This window comes from Myotis brandtii, unplaced genomic scaffold, assembly GCF_000412655.1.
Source record: "Myotis brandtii unplaced genomic scaffold, ASM41265v1 scaffold416, whole genome shotgun sequence".
Classification (NCBI taxonomy): domain Eukaryota; kingdom Metazoa; phylum Chordata; class Mammalia; order Chiroptera; family Vespertilionidae; genus Myotis; species Myotis brandtii.
In genome coordinates this window covers 178,676-194,887 of record NW_005365989.1, presented here as the reverse complement: position 1 = coordinate 194,887, position 16,212 = coordinate 178,676, and the positions used below count along the sequence as shown (strand labels likewise).

The following is a 16,212-nucleotide window of genomic DNA, read 5'->3' as shown; positions in this document are numbered from 1 at the left end:
AATAAATAATTGTTAAAAGTCCATGCAAATTTTCCAGAATACTTGCTATATTGTGGAGACAGCTGATATGGACTGGCATTAGAAGGTTGGTCAAGGCCAACTTAGTCAGATAGCCTGTCCCTAGCCTTTACCTATTTCTCACCCTGAGGTGTCCTCTCTTTTCTTCTTCCTTTATCCATATCCACGTGGCTTCCAAACTTTGCCTCAGGGCTCACTCACTTCAAGAAGGCTCTTATAATTTTCTTATTTTTCAGAGTTTTCAAACTCAGTGTAAGACTTGATCATTTACTGAGATGTTTTTCTATCTGCCCACTATTCCCTTTGAACTAGGGAAGCCCCCACTAAGGTTGGGGTATATGAAGCCCCCACAGCTGCCTCAGCTCAACTTCCTGCTCAGGGTCAACCCTTCTGTCTTTGTCAGATGGCTAGTCACTGCCTGCCCCGACCTGGCCACCTTGGCTACTGCAGCCCTCGATCCTGCTTGCTGTCTGCTTCCGTGTTGTCCTGTTCTGTGGATACGCAGAGGCTCTGACTTCCTTGCAAACCTGCTCACCTTTTGGAGCTTTGCTCCTCCCCAGGGCAGACCAGAACTACACAGTCACACTCCCAGCATGCTGCCACACCATTCCTCCCACCTCACCATCCCCCTTCACTATTCCTCCCACCTCACCATTCCTCCCCCCTCACCATTCTTCCCACCTCACCATTCCCCACCTCACTATTCCTCCCACCTCACCATTACCCCCACCACCGTGTTCCTTCTGCTTTCCCAACAGAAGAAAAAACTCATAACAGAAAGAGGTTGTCCATATTTTTACATCTTGAATTTTGTAACCTTTTCTACCTTCCCAGAGGACCACTGTTCTCATTATTCTGCAGGGTGAACTCTTCAAGCCTCAGGCTTTGCTTAGGTTCTCACCTGCTTGAGGTCATATGGGACTGTCCATTGATCAAGACAATGCTCACAGCTCTCCACAGCTGAAAGCGTGGTGATTGTGGAATAATTGGCTCAAAACTAGTGTTCACTCAAGTGCCCTGTGAGGGCTGATGGTGGTACCTCGGGGGGCCTCAGGTGATATGATCCGTGGCACATTACAACCTCTGTCTGCTAAGAAATGTCTTCAAAGGCGTCTCCTCACTGCTTTTCTTACGAAGTGGCCTTTTGGCAAATATTACTTGATAAAATATTTTTCTTATGTTATTTTTACACAGCTAACATATTAATTCATTCTATATAAAAGAGTAAATATGGATAAGCTAATATAATACAAAAAATCATGCAAACATACCATCGATGGGCAATCACTCCGTGCAGTTCAAAACCAACTGCCTTTAAGTCTTAAAAATCAGTGCCTGGCACTGAGCTGAGTTCTTTACATGTTTTTATCTCATTTCAGAACCTCTGAAGAACAGACTATGATTATATCTGTTATACAGATGAAGAAGTTAGGCACAGAGAGGTTAAGTAACTGAATGAGGTCACCCAGCTAGTGAGTGCGTAATTTCAGAGATATTAGTGACTTTCAACTGGTTACCTTCTGTGTTCTGACAGGAAGGACAAGGAGTGATGTAGGGTTGATCAGGAGCATGATTAATGTGCTAGCTATGTGATTTCTGAACTATTTTTTTTTCAACTTTAGAATAAAGAACTAAAAACCAAGGTGGCACTTTGGTCTGAAACTCCTAGGACAATGGTATCTAAGGCCGTCGCTACAAGGTAAAGTCTCTCTTCTTCTACCCCCACCTGTCTTCACAACCTCTGTTGAACATTCATGAATGCTGACATTCATCTCACTGGAGAGAGATCCCAATGTATTCATACTTATGTCATTGTTTACTGTCTGTTTCTCAGTTCTTCAAGACTAGGAACTGTGTTAATCTTGTTCACCACTGACTTCTCAGAGCCTAACATATGAATGCTTACTGAATAAATGAATTAATTCACTTAGATATCTCTTACCTCTTCTTTGTTGCAAAACAAGCCCAAGGTAGGCTTCAGTACTTTCTGCAAACAAACTAGATAGGCTCCTCTCTTGTCCTTGTTCTTCTACTGCTCACATGTTCTATGCTATTGATGAGTATTTTAAGCATAAATTGCTTATATTTATTTAAATGTCCATGTCTATACCTCAAATCAAAATATGTTATAAATGTCAAGAGGATAAGACTAGTTCCTTGTATTTCACTTTACTGCCTGCGTTGTTAATGACAAGTGTCTTCAATAATAATGACCCAATTAAGCAATGATAATGACCCAGTAAAGCAATGGAAATGATAGTTGAAACCATCAAAGTCATTTTCTAGTGTTGACAGAATCCAAAGTGACAAGATGTAAAACAAAACAAAACAAAAAGACTTCTGGTCTCAACCTCATTTTTGTAATACTCTATGAAATATTCACTTAAAAGAAAACAGTCTGTAATTACATGAATAATTTAAAAAGTGATTAAAAACTTCCTGTTCTAGCAGCTTTTGAATTTCCCAGTCTAGCCCCTCAGGGGCAGAAGCCCATTTTCTGAAACTCTTGGCGCATGCCTGAGCTGGAGAATCCCGCTGTGATTAGCATCAGGCTAGGAGTTCAGGCCTTAGCCTCTCTGTCTTAGTCCCTGAAACAAGTGCTTCACTTGGCTAATCATATATGTAACTACAGCCTAGAGAGGAAACCAGTATGAACCGGTCTTCTAAAATCATTGGGCCCCCAGATGCTACGTTCTTAACTTTTTGGCCACTAGCCCTGCAGCTTCCAATCAAGAAAAGAAAGTAGCCCCGGTAGTAGTAAAGGAGGCAGTGAAATGCCCACACTTCAGAAGCAGTGAGAGGACAGTCAATCCTCGATTTTGTGGACCTCGATTTAATGGACTTCGGGTTTAACAGACAAAATTTCCGGTCCATATGTCATAAGAGAAAATTAACACCCTGTTAATTTAAAAATGCTTTTAACCAAGATTTGCTTATAATTAAATTAATAGGTTATTTTTTTTTATTAATTCACTCTTATTGTTAACAAATTTTAGTGAACAGACCATATGTTGGAAAAAACACTCTAGTAATTTCACAAACGTAGATCAAGACTATGTACCAAAACTGTAGTCTACATGTTTAAATCCTAGAGTCATTGGTCATTAACAATATTCAGGGAATGATTAGCCCTTGATCACACCGCATCACCTGTGTGGTAATTGGTTCTGTCATCTGGAGGCTTTCTGCGGCAGTTTTAATTCCTGCTGGCCCATGTTCCCACGTGGGCTACGCCACGCCCAGCCGTGTGCATTTGCTTACTCATGGTGACTGAAGAATGCATGCATTTACTAGACCTATTCAGTGTAAATTTAAAATTATAGTAATACATATAGAAAACTTTTCTGTGAAATTAAACCTTTCATACATACTAAATTTTAATTACACAAGCAGGTCTACATAAGTAAAAACAGGTAAACTAAGTAATTTGTCAATTTTTTAATACATGAATTTGGAAAACCTACTTTGTTATATAAGGGACTTTCTGCTTTAACAGACACCCCCTCACTTGAATTAGTCCGTTATACCGAGGTTTTACTGAGGTCACTTCAGAGCGGGGAAGGGGAAGAGTTTGGAATAGAAAGGCAAAACGTGACTTTACAAGGGAGGAGAGGATGATCAAATTTTTGCTCCCTTAACAGTGTCATCTACATAAGAAAACCTCTGAACCTGTAGAGAATTTTTATGAGTTTATTTGAGCCAAACTGATGACAATTGCCAAAAAGCAAAATCTCAATGGATTGGGCAAATGCTCTGGAGAATGGCAGTTTTGCAGCTTATTTTATATATTAGAGTCAAAGGTGGAGATTTAAGGGGGGGTTACATGAAATCCATTGGTGGTAGATTAGAGAGGTGGGAGAAAGCAAAGCGGGGAAATCTCGGAGATTAGATAAAGAATAAAACAGAAAGACAAATCCTTTTAAGTTGGTGGGTACAGGATAGTTAATTAACATTTAGAGCACATACAGCTGGTATGTGGGAGAACAAGATACCAATGAGGGGGCTGCATGGTCTCTCACTCTGGTGGGAGATTGTGCCCTGAGGGGGCTGGGAAAAGGGGATTACTCTGACATTCCAAGGGTTTGTTATTGTAGCTGCAAAAGGACAATAGACAGACCCAGTTAAGGTAAAGACTGACCTTTGTCAAGGAAGATACTGGCCTAAGACATGACTAACCACCCTGACTTGCTTTTAATTAGGAAGTTTTAATTTCAGACAACCCTATGTGGCTACTTTAGGTCTCTGAGTTTGCAAGGCCTGCCATATAGGTCTCCCCTGAAGTTGTTAGGTTTAGTATGTGGCCCCTTTCCATCCACACCAGATACCATTCCCCTTGGGGTGGTGAGGCATTGTGGCCAACATCCACTGTTTTGACCCTGGAAGGAATGGAGCCAGCCAGGAACTGGTTGTCTCCTTACTGTAACCACTGCAGTAATGAGTGCCGAGATCCCAGTGGGGAAGGCTGCAGGAACAGAGGGGATGTGTTGGAGACAATGGCTTCTACGGGCAATCCTACAGCAGCTGCAGTTAATTTAGAGTGAAAGTCCTTTTAGTTTTAAAGATTTATTTTCTTCCTATGACTTGGGAAAAGGCACATGGGAATAGTCCCTAATTGAAATAGGGAAACTGGACTGAATATGCCCTTTGTTTTACGATTTTTTGATAGAAATTGCAGTGTGAATATATGATGGCGATGCAGGCATTCCAGGGGTCCAGGGACCCGAGGGTCTGGGACCCATTGTGAGCTCTTGGCCTCATGTAGGAACAAATTCAAATTTGAGCCAGAATATAGTTCAAAGTGAAAGTTTCGTAGTGAAGCAGTGAGAGAGAGAGAGGAGGCTACTCCACAGGCAGAGTAGCCCTGCCCTAGTGGGATTTACCTCCTTTATTGAGGATCATTTAATCTGAGGATAGAACATTCAATAAGGGAGAGGAATATTCAGGATGGAGACTTCTTGGAAGGTCCCCATGGTCCATATTGTGTTCTTATATTGGCTTTCTGTTCCCAATCATGGCAGCCAGGTGTATGATTTGGAATGCTAATGTGTTACAATGAGCACATAACGAAGCTAGGGATTACTGCAAAGTGAAATTAGTCTCCACATTGGATCGAGCTGGTTTTCTGGGGGTTCTCAGCCATAAATTCATTGGGGGTTGGTCTTACTATCTCCGTGATAATCCTTGTAGCCCTTATCAGTTACAGCCATTTCACCACATACCCTATCTCAACAGTAGGTCTCATGTTTGCAAAATGAAATATGGTTAATGGGCTCCTTTGAGAATGTGAGCAGTAGTATGGTTTGGTAAGTCTGGATTCACCAACATACAGTGGGCTTACAACTCTAGAGAGAGATTGGAGTATAAAAGTAGCCCTTAACTAAAAAAAAGGTACATTTAAAAATTAATCTAGGCAAATATCTTAAATCACCCATAAAATATATTTCCATGCCACCCCTCAGTAAGTACCCTAAACAAGTTTGTGTTTTGTTTTGTTTTGCTTTGCTTTGCTTTTCCCTTGAGCATTAGAACATATAGATGTTTCTTGGGTTGAACACCAGTAGATGTGGAGATTAGAGGTCATTAGACAACGACAACAAAAACAAAACATACACACACATACACACACACACACACACACACACACACACACATTAAGGAGAGAAGGTCAGGCTTTGAGAAACGCACAGAATTAAAACATCCTGAGGGAGCACTGATGTGTTTCCCATCTCCAGGTCACTCTGGTGAGTATCTTCACTGCGTGAAGTGGCAGACACAGCCTCTAACGCTCCCGCCCCCCGACCCCCACACTTCCTCACTTTTGTTCTAGTACAACTACATGGATTTGAGTAAGTTTAATGCTTCCACAATGTGATTCTCCTGTGTCTCATGGGGAATTACAATCCATCAATTAACTGCCATCTCTTAAAGCAATTAGTTGTGATGCGGTGGTATAGGACAGTGGAGATGGTAATGGCGGTGGTACAGCAATTACATCCTTGCAGTTTAATGTGCTTGATCTTGATGACTGTGTGGTCTTTTCTATAGTGACTTGAAGCCTGAAGACTCTACCCCCTACTTGATGTTGGTTAGGCTACGGAAATGAGCTGGCTGGCTGAAGATCTGAATGAGAACGATCATTCCGTGGGTCTTACGTATTCTTTGAAACAGAATCTAAACTTGCATGTTAAAATGGCCCAATGCCAGTATTTAATGGAATCCATTATACATCAATAGTTTTGCAGGAGGATGACATTCCAGAAAATCAAACAAACATATATTCGAGGGAAAGAACTCTTTCTTCAAAGCTTACTTAATGGGTGAAGAAACCAGGAGCTTTCCCACGATGGAAGATAAATTCTGCTTTCAAGTTTTTAAAAACCTATCTTTTCTTGCAGATTTTTTACTGAAGAGAATGGTTTAAGGTTGTCAACTTGAACCTTTGATAATGGTTTTTATTTATGTAAGTAGAAGGAAGTGTGTATATGTGTATGAATAAATGTTATATTTTAAAGTTGACTTTTGGATAATAAAATATATCTTACTATGATATAAGTTCATTATTCTCAACTGAGTTATGGGCAGGAGAAGATTCTTTTCAGCTGATTCTCCAACACACACACCCCTCCCAAATTGAGAAACATGGCTACCTCACCACACCTTAGGAAACCAGGGTTTTTCAGCTCGGATTGAAAATTGGTTGCTGAAGGCAGCGCACACTTAAGTACAAAGGAATGCACTTTGTGACTGCCTTCCTGACTAATTTCCTTTTCAATATTTATTATATTTTCTAAGTAAAATATTGGGGGCGTGTAGGGACTGGTACACACTGCTGTTGGCTCAGACCTCCATAAAAATGCCTGTATTATGAGTTCAAAGGAACATGGCTGTGATCTGCAGCCAGGAGGAATCTGAATGCACGAATTAGAATTATATGTCCAGTCCTCTTGTGAAAGTGTGCTTAAATGTCGGTACATGCATTCATTACAGGTGGAGCCTTGATCATTCTGAGTAAAACCAAATTTTAACCTGTAGAAACTCGGACGTACTGACAGCCAGGAAAGCAGAATGCTCTTCGACTAAAGGGATAATGGAAGACCTTAGTCACCCTAAAGGGTGAACTGCTTGAAGCCTTTTGATCATCCTCACTAGTGTGTAACTCGAAACATTTACTCAGGAAAGATGCTCAAAGCCTTTCAATGTGGAATGTGAAATTATCCCTGTCATCTATGAAATATTTAAAGGTCTGAACAAATGAGGTGAAGTGATGTATTTATAAATCCATCAAAGTACTGTCACCCTTGAAATGGTACATAACTGTGCAGTAGGAGACTTCACTCAGAGACCATGTGGGTTCCTCTTACCCATTGGTGCTCCATCCAATTCTCTATCCACTTAGCATCCCAGCCAGGGTGTAAACAATTTTAAAATAATATATCCTTCCCCGTCAGAGTGGCTCAGTTGGTTGAGCATTGTCCTGTGCACCAAAAGGTTGCCTGTTGGATTCCCAGGCAGGGCACATAACTGGTTGCAGTTTGATCCTCCTACCAGTCGGGGGCACACATGTCTGGCACGTGCGGGAGGCAACCAATCAACATGTCTCTCTCACATGGATGTTTCTCTCCCCCGCCCCCTTCTCTCTCCATCCTTCCCTCCCTTCCACTCTCTCTAAAAAATCAATTGGGGAAAAAATGTCCTTGAGTGAGGATTAACAATACCAACAAAAAGAAGTCCTTCTTAAGTATTTAGCAAACTATGTCACTTTAAAAAACAAACAAACAGCCCAGCTTATGGCTCAGTGGTTGAGTGTTGACCTATCAACCAGGAGGTCAAGGTTCAAGTCAGGGCACATGCCCGGTTGAGAGCTTGGGGCAGCCTTTGTAAATGAACATTTAAGGAAACTGCATGGTTGTGGACTAGAATTTTCCTTGAACAATGGTCCTTTCACCAGTCTGTGACTAAGGGAGATACCACCGCCTGCCTTAGCATTCTGCTATGGGGAAGAAGTAGGTTATAACATGTGGAAATGCTGTGTACTATAGAATACTTCAACATGGTAAGTGCTAATTTTATAAATGCATCATTTAAAGTTATTAGAAAATTTCCCTTGCAAAACCCAGTCTTTAAATAAATAATAAATGAGAAAGTTTAGAGAGAGAGATAAAATCACTGACTGCATCCTAAGGGACACCTTTCCTTTTTAATGGATGCGTAATTGACATAACATTGTATCAATTTCAGGTGGATGCCATTTAATGTGATGCAAGTTTCATGTTAATACCCATTTAATGTTCCCCGATCCATGACATGTTGACCTTCAGCACAGAAAAAAAGGCTGCTTTCACTACACAAAATAATTGATAAAAATTCATTTATTTGGAAAGTGTGCAGGTAATAATCACTGAATACAGTTCTCAGCCATAGTATTCAAACCCAGACACCACAAAATCATTGGATGCAATGATTTCTGAAGTCACTAGAACTTTGGTACAACAAAATAATGACCTAACGGGGTTTGTCAGGCACCACAGTCTACTCAGGAGCATATAGAAAAAAACACACTATACTTAAAAGTTTTAAGTTACATTCATAGCACTAGTCAAAACAGAGATGTGTGTAGATGACATACAAAAGCAACCCAACGTGCTTCACCTAAAAATGAGGACACTATCACTTAACGGTAGACCATTGGGATACATGAAGCGCATCAGTGTTATGTCAGAACACTGTCTACTTTTGACACATTAAGCAGGGAAACTTAAATAATTTCTTAAATAATTTCAGAGAGAGTATCTTTTACAAGGCTCTGGAAATAAAAGCCCTATTTGTACAAGGAGGTTGTTGACTAAGTTGTAATATACTATCTGGAATAGAATTGGACTCTGTGAAAGAAATGCAAGTAACATACAAAATGAAATAGAACTCTTTTTTTTTCCAGTAACTTGAGATATATTAAACATTTTCAATCAAATACAATGACCTCAAGTTGACTACCCATTGGTAATTTCCAATATATCTACTAAAATTAGTTGTGTCTCCGGTTTTAAATTATGATTGTGATTTTTATTAGTTCTTAGTTTGTGATAATAGTGTCTGTTTATGAAATGGAATAAACCTTACAAGCCAACTTCTATATGTTCTCCATTGAGCCCGAAATGAACCCTGTGAGACATGCAGGGTTTATAAGTCCCACATGAGGAGAAACCACTAAGATACTTAATAACAGACATGTGTCCCCAACTTGTTCTTTCTGGACAAGTCTTCCTCTCAATGAGCATTTGAAAAAAATAACCTGGAGAATAAAAGATTAAGGATAAGCATATGTTACTACATATCAGTAGGGACACTATTTTGATGGGCCAACAGATATAAAGACAACAGCCACTGGTTAAATAAGGGACCCATTAGGTTAAGGACAGATATACCAGCTCCTACACAATTTCCTAAAGACCCTTAAAGACTAAGTCAGCTGAGGGATATTAGTCATGACTTCCACAATTTGTGGGAAAGAAAAGAACCTGAAAACATTGAAATGACTCATTCCAAAGATGATTCATTTGTATTTTTTTTCTTTAAAAGATGACACCCTTTAAAAGAATCCCACTAGTTTGTCACTGTTTTCTCTCCTCTCTATAGATGATGATAGAAAATCTCCCTCTGCCCCTCTCCGCACGCGCCCCCACGCCCCGCACCACAGGTGGGGGGAGATTGCCTATCATCATATATGTGATGCTACTCCAGTTTATGAGGTTCAGATAAATAAAATGTTCCCAAGTTTCCAAAAGTTTGATGTTAATAATGAAATATTTTTTAGCTTAAATAGTTTTATTAGCTTAGTTCTAAGGATAGACTCCTCTACTTGTTAGATAAAAAGGATGAATAAATATTTCCCACATATCTACTTACAAAAACTCTTTCTGTACTCTTTTTTTTCCTACCTAAAAATCAACCTTTTAAGTATGAACTTCTCCATGTTCTGCCAGATCTAAGGACTCTACGTAGACAACTTTTTAATTCTTATCTCTCTCTATAGTGCTTGCTCAACAATGTCATCATGAGTGGGTCTTCACCCAAGCGTTCTAAGAAAATAAGTTTATAACATTCCCTATATATCTAGCAATAATTTTTATCAATCCTACTTTGTGAGACAAGTAGTTTCATGGATTTATAAAGCATTGAGACAACACTCATCTCAGATAATATTCTATATCGACTGTCCCTGGTAAGAGCTCAGCACTCTCCCCAGAAATAAGTTTATATCATATTGCTCAAAAAATCATCAAGAAAAAAAAACCATAGCTTTTGGTGAACTTTTAGACAATGTTTTCAAATATAGACAGCATCTTAGCATCCTTAAAAAATGATAAAGCTTTCCCTAAAATACTTAAACATTCTAGACATCTCTTAAAGCTAGGTAGTAGAGGATGAAAGTAAACTTTTAAAATCACTTTGGTTAACATCAGCTCTCAGAACATCCTTTTAAAGAATTATTCACTATCTTAGGAGACAGAAATTTCAATATCATTTCTTTAAAGTTTGAGTTTTAAACTCCTAAATTCTTTATGGATGAGGATTTTCCTTCAAATGGGTGAGTGTGATACACAATGAGGAAAGCATGTGCCCCCCCCCCCTCCTTTTTATTCAGGTGAACAGAGATATGGGCAGCAAACAATCTTGTTTCATAGACACAAGTCTCCAGGTTATACACTCTACCTAGTTGTACACTCTATCACACATATTTACATAGTTCTCTACCTGCTGTGCTCACTCTATTGGCGAAAATATATACGTTTCATCAAATTTGTTGACTCAATTTACAGTTTAAAAATATTTGGCTATTATTACTTTTTAATATAGTCATGTCCTTCTCTAGGCTCAAGCTTCTGTCTCTTACAAGGGCTGATTAAAACTCTTGCCCAGTTCATCCAACCTGATTGGCAGAGGGTAACTGACACTAGAAGCATAAGAAAGACACCCCCTGATACAAAAAAATGACTCATCTGGTTAAAAACAACAGGTAAAAGGTTTACTTTAGAAAATGCTGGCGTTGAATTGTGTGCAGTGTGATAGCTGATACTATGGAAATGGTGGCAAACTGGCTAGAGTGTGACTTGGAAAGAATTTTAAAACTCTTATGTAGAGACCTGCAAGCTCAACTCCCAGCACTTAATATTTTCTCCGCCGATTCCTGACCTGCCACCCCCGTCATACCAAGACAAATATTGTGTTCTCTCAACTATTTTTGGTACATTTCTAAAAGGAGTTTTCTCTTTTTACACAGAAAGGTAACCTTGTACCTATTCAGTTAAGAGTCTCAAGTAATGCTCACTCCATGAGAAGTGAGCTAGGAGACCAGGAGACGGTGGTAATGGTCTCCGATCCCGATGACGTCCTTGAACCCTTTGCCAAAGACATCAAAGACCTTAAGCTGTGTTCATGTCTCTGTGAGGCCTTCCTATAATGACATTATAGGAAGTGAGCTATAGGTTGGAGACAAATGTGGTCACAGAAGTATCCGAGGCACTGTGTTAGAGCGATGTAAACATTGAAACAGAGCGAACACTTCAGAAGTGGTTTCTATACCAGAAAGGAATGTCATGTACACTTCAAAGATTTTTCCAAAATACAATTTGGCTTACTAGAGCATTTGGGAGATAATTAGTTACAGGGCTCATCTTGGCTAAACATATATATTGTTGTGAGTTAAAGGGGCTATGCAATCCTTTAAAGTGGTCTATACACTACTTCAGGGCCCCAAATTAATTTGAGGTTGTAAAATAAATAATACAGACTAATTAATTGGGAAATAATAAGAGAAGGAATTTCTATTAACGTTGACATAGAATTTGGGGTCAGATGTCAAACTTGACAGAAAATATTTCTTAGATCAAGTTTTTATAAGTAGAATACCACTACAAAGTAATTTTCTTGTCTTAAGTTTTGTCGTACTTGAGATTATTACCCAATAATTGTTATTTTTACAGGCGTAGTTCTATAATTATGGGCATCATCACCCTCTGCTTCACGCTGCAACTATCAAATGACAATCTTAAAATAGACCCTGAATAAATGCTTGTTAAATAGCTGACAATGACAGAAATTTGGCATAAGTAAGTCAATCATGTAACTGGAAAATCAAAAGAAACAAAAAGACATATCCAAAATAGAATACTTTCAGAATTTTTATAAAGGCTAAACATTCCCTATTATGGAAATGCAGGGGATATCACAATTTGGATCCAAATAAGACATTGACATAATGACCTCAAAAGTTCACCAAATTCTGCTAAAACAATAGCTACATTGTTTCTGCTCACTTTCTTCCAAAAGAAGCATCTTCCATGTTAGCCAATAGCTTTCTATCCTCAGGGCACAGGTACTGAGGTCATGAAGAACATCACGGAGAAAAATACCATTGGCGGGAATACCCGAGTGTGATCTGTCTCAGAAGCTGGCTTTGTGCTGCAGAAGTTAGAGGAACTGGGCAGCAGACACCCAGAACTCCACCAGGCGCTAGCCCATCAAAGTTTCCAGATCACTTTGATTCAGGGCACATTTCTGGGTCTAGTCCACACTAAGAACACTATACGTAGACATTCCCTCGGATCTGAGTTCCTAAAACGAATTTGATACCAGATAGTTGTTGGTAGGCAGAGGTTAAGGGGTGGGGGGAGCTGGGTTTAGGGTTTCCAGTGTCTGAAACTTAACAAAGTAAGTATGCACCGAATTGGAAAAATGAAGTTTAATTGGCAAGATTTTATAGTAAGAGGAACCATTCTGAAGAAAAATCATATACTCATAGTAAAAGAAGAAAACGTAAAGAGTAATGCCTTCACTGAAATATTTAAACAATGGTTTAATAGGAAGTGATAATTATAAGAATAGGCAAATGAAAAATACTTTTGAGATCGTCTTTAGAAAGAAAAGGCAGCTTCTTGTGAAAAAAAAATAAAGTTATTAACCAATTTTTGGTGAGATATGATACAGTTCCATTCCTGCCCAACCCCCAAATATAGGTCAACTATGGGCATTTTGCCTTAAGCAAAATAAAAACAAGTGCTAAATACATTGTAACATGGCATGAGTTATCATCAATTCTTATGTGATTAGTGACATGGAAATTCAGAGTGACCATAAAATGGATCCATGATTATTCTGAAATTGTTGGTCTACAAAGTGACACACCTGTATTTTCACAATTGATTCAAAGCCAGAGTATGGGTTAGAGAGGGGAAAAATCGATTTAGAGTTTCTGGGATTTTGTAAATTGAAAAGAAAACCACAATAAATAGTCACTTTCTGTTTCACATCACCAGCATATTTATCTAAAAGAAATTAAGGTGAAATCGTTTTTGTTGACTGCATTTTTAAAGAGAGATTTTTTTAAATAAACAGCAATCTTTAATTTGTGCTTGTGACTATTTATCACCATTTGCTAAGAAAAATGAAATGTGAAGCCAAACACTGAACCTATTTCTAAAATTTTGTTTGAAATGGAAACCTCTGGATCATCTCTTAATCCCAGCTGATAATGTCAACTTCTCATTGGCTTGAGTGAAAGTTGGCTAAGTGACTCTTCCAGACATCTGTAACAGATACATTTAATTTCATTTGTCTAATGCCATGTTCCCATAGTTTCATTTTTATCCCAGGGCATTTCTCTTGTACATTGTCATCCACAATCTTGTTCTTGTCTATCTGCCATTTATTAATAATATAAAAATGGCATTATTACACACACTCCTACATTTTAGCAGAAGTCTGACATTCATCCTCTCATAACCTCACCACTAATTAAGTCATTCTAATACAGCGTATTGGGTGTACAGAGTAATGTCATTGTTAATGATCCATTTAGAATTCTTTATTGTGTATCCATTTTTAACTATGTTTCCCCAATGCAAACCTAAAAGTAATAATCAGATTCTACATGTGAAGTAAACCCAATCTTTTTTAAAAAATCAACTTTCTATGTTCTCCCTTTGGTAGTCCATCTCTTTCTCCACTATGACAGGGTAATTTTTGTTCTCATTTACAACTCACTGTCATTTCATCTGTGTGCTCCCTTACACACTTGTCTTCTTTATAAAAAAACAAAAACAAAAACAAAAACAAAAAAACTGGGCATCCATGATGGTGAGATCACGTTAGAAATCTTTGATCTTGTTTGAAGGGGCCTCAGAAACAACTGGTCAATTCTTTTGAATACTGCTGACTATTTTGGTTTCTTAAAATACATTTTCTGGAAGAAAAAAAAAGATGTGCCATTATGCATGGTCTACCCAACAGTTGTGTGGTCTGTCGCTGTTTGGGGAAGTAATATTTGGGTGGGATCTGGATGATGAGTTCCTGTGTGAGGTCTAGCAGGTGCATTTCTTCTCTGCTGGTTTCTCCCCATCGAGCTTCCCAGAGTTTCCACCATTGACAGAGTCGGGGACTTGTGTCTTCTCTACACACTGTTCCATTCGCTTCATTATTAAGTCCAGAAGAGTTTCCACAGCTTTCTCCACATCTTGGCCAGTCGCCGCACTTGTTTCAAAATATGGTATGCTAGCATGGAAGAGATGAGAAATATTTTCGAGAGGAAGAAATCAGAAACGAGGCAACAAGATGTACAAATGAGTCACACATATGAAAATATGGCTGACAGAGATTGCACAATATTCAGGGTTTTGCTGGCTGAGTTGGAAAGCATCCCTGTTCTTACTCAGGGAGTAACAACTGGTGAGCTGCTCATTAGTGTGAATATAACCAGTACTATGGGCAAGAAAGCGGATACAGGAGGTACTCAGGAACTTGAAGTTAAGGCACTATAACTATTCTTTAAAATTTAAGAGGGTAAAAAATGGTAAACTAGTGATCAATGTTACTTCCCTTCTAATCAATTATCTATAAATCTGATTTAGAAATTACACTGCCACTGAGTAGGATATTCCTGTGACTACAGTCTCCACTTACTCGGAATCAAAAGTTTCAAGAACACCTGTACAGTTTTAATGTTCTCAAGGACAATCCAAAAAGAATGGCAGGTGTGATGAAACTGCTTTAAATTAAAAAAAAATCATGACAACGTCTGATTTGGAAGTCAAGTTATAACTGCATGGGGTGTCTTAAAATTTTTCATTTGCCATTTAAGTTCATTGAGAATAAAGGCTGCAATATTATGTCCACACAGGTATCACCTTTAGAGGTTTGCAGCTATCAATCGAGAGGCACTAGTAGAGGGTCGTGTTGAAGAACATGAGTTCTGATCTCAGACTGTCTGGGTTCAAGTCAGCTCTGCTGCTTACCAGCTTAGCGATGTGGCCGCCCCTCAGTTATTAACCTCTCTATGCCTAATTTTCATATATAAAGTGGGATAACTCTAGGCCTGCTCCATATGGTTATGAGGGGTTAAATCAATTAAAATCTAGGAACAGTTGCTAGTACCTAATAAGTATGCAGTAAATGTTAGCTGCTATGATTAATGAGTAATTGATTTAAAATATCACATACATTCCTCTGGAAGATCTTTGTAATTCCTAGTATTAACCTTGTGCCCCATTACTTAGCAGCAGTGTGCAAGGTTGGATGACACTGCCAGGTGACTGACTTACCTGTATTTGTCAGCCAGTTCCCGGGCTTGCCGCTCATTGACTTCCCTTTGGTCTGGTAAGTCTGCCTTGTTGCCAATTAATACTATATCTGGATTTTCACAATAAGCATTTGCTTGCAGTTGGCCTTAGAAAGAAAGCAGATGGAACCGGCAAGCTAGTTACAAACAAGCAATGTCAAATGACTGCTCATATGAGATTCCTAATCTAATTGTTTATCTCCAGCTTTTTCTATTATATTAGCCAAGTATAATGGACGCGCTGCCTCACAAGCTGCATGTTGTGAAGGTCAGTCATCATTTGCATGAAGCACCTGTATGAACACCTACCAGTGCTCTTCTCCATCTGAGGACGTGCCCTCCAAGAGGGACATACTGTTTCATACCACTTGTTCCTCAAACGTAAGTGGAGAAAACAGAACATGATTTTAAAGTACACAAATTTGTTCTTTCCTTTAAGAGCTTAGGTGATGATCTAAGAGAGCAGAACGTTTTTGAACCACCACAAAGTCATGTAAAAGCAATTGTAAGACAGGAAACTTGGTTTTTGTCCTTTTTCCCCCCAGGAAATGAGAGAGAGAGGGAGAGAGAGAGGGAGAGGGAGA

General features: G+C 38.9%; 2 protein-coding genes across 13 annotated transcripts in view; one reads left to right on the top strand and one right to left on the bottom strand.

The window, feature by feature from the left end:
• CCDC68 (coiled-coil domain containing 68) overlaps nucleotides 1–6,522 on the top strand; it is a 44,613-nt gene extending 38,091 nt beyond the window's left edge. For all 3 annotated transcript variants that reach the window (XM_014545612.1, XM_014545613.1, XM_005873609.2), the window contains 2 exons: nucleotides 1,641–1,717; nucleotides 6,064–6,522. In XM_014545612.1, coding sequence (XP_014401098.1) covers nucleotides 1,641–1,717; nucleotides 6,064–6,121 — 135 coding nt within the window. In that variant the 3' untranslated portion in view covers nucleotides 6,122–6,522. The remainder of the gene's footprint in view (nucleotides 1–1,640; nucleotides 1,718–6,063) is intronic.
• A 1,847-nt stretch (nucleotides 6,523–8,369) lies between these two features.
• The window catches only part of RAB27B (RAB27B, member RAS oncogene family), a 130,404-nt gene continuing 122,561 nt past the window's right edge, over nucleotides 8,370–16,212 (bottom strand). For all 10 annotated transcript variants that reach the window (XM_005873605.2, XM_005873607.2, XM_014545602.1 and 7 more), the window contains 2 exons: nucleotides 15,612–15,735; nucleotides 8,370–14,565 (listed from right to left, as the gene is read on the bottom strand). In XM_005873605.2, coding sequence (XP_005873667.1) covers nucleotides 14,376–14,565; nucleotides 15,612–15,735 — 314 coding nt within the window. In that variant the 3' untranslated portion in view covers nucleotides 8,370–14,375. The remainder of the gene's footprint in view (nucleotides 14,566–15,611; nucleotides 15,736–16,212) is intronic.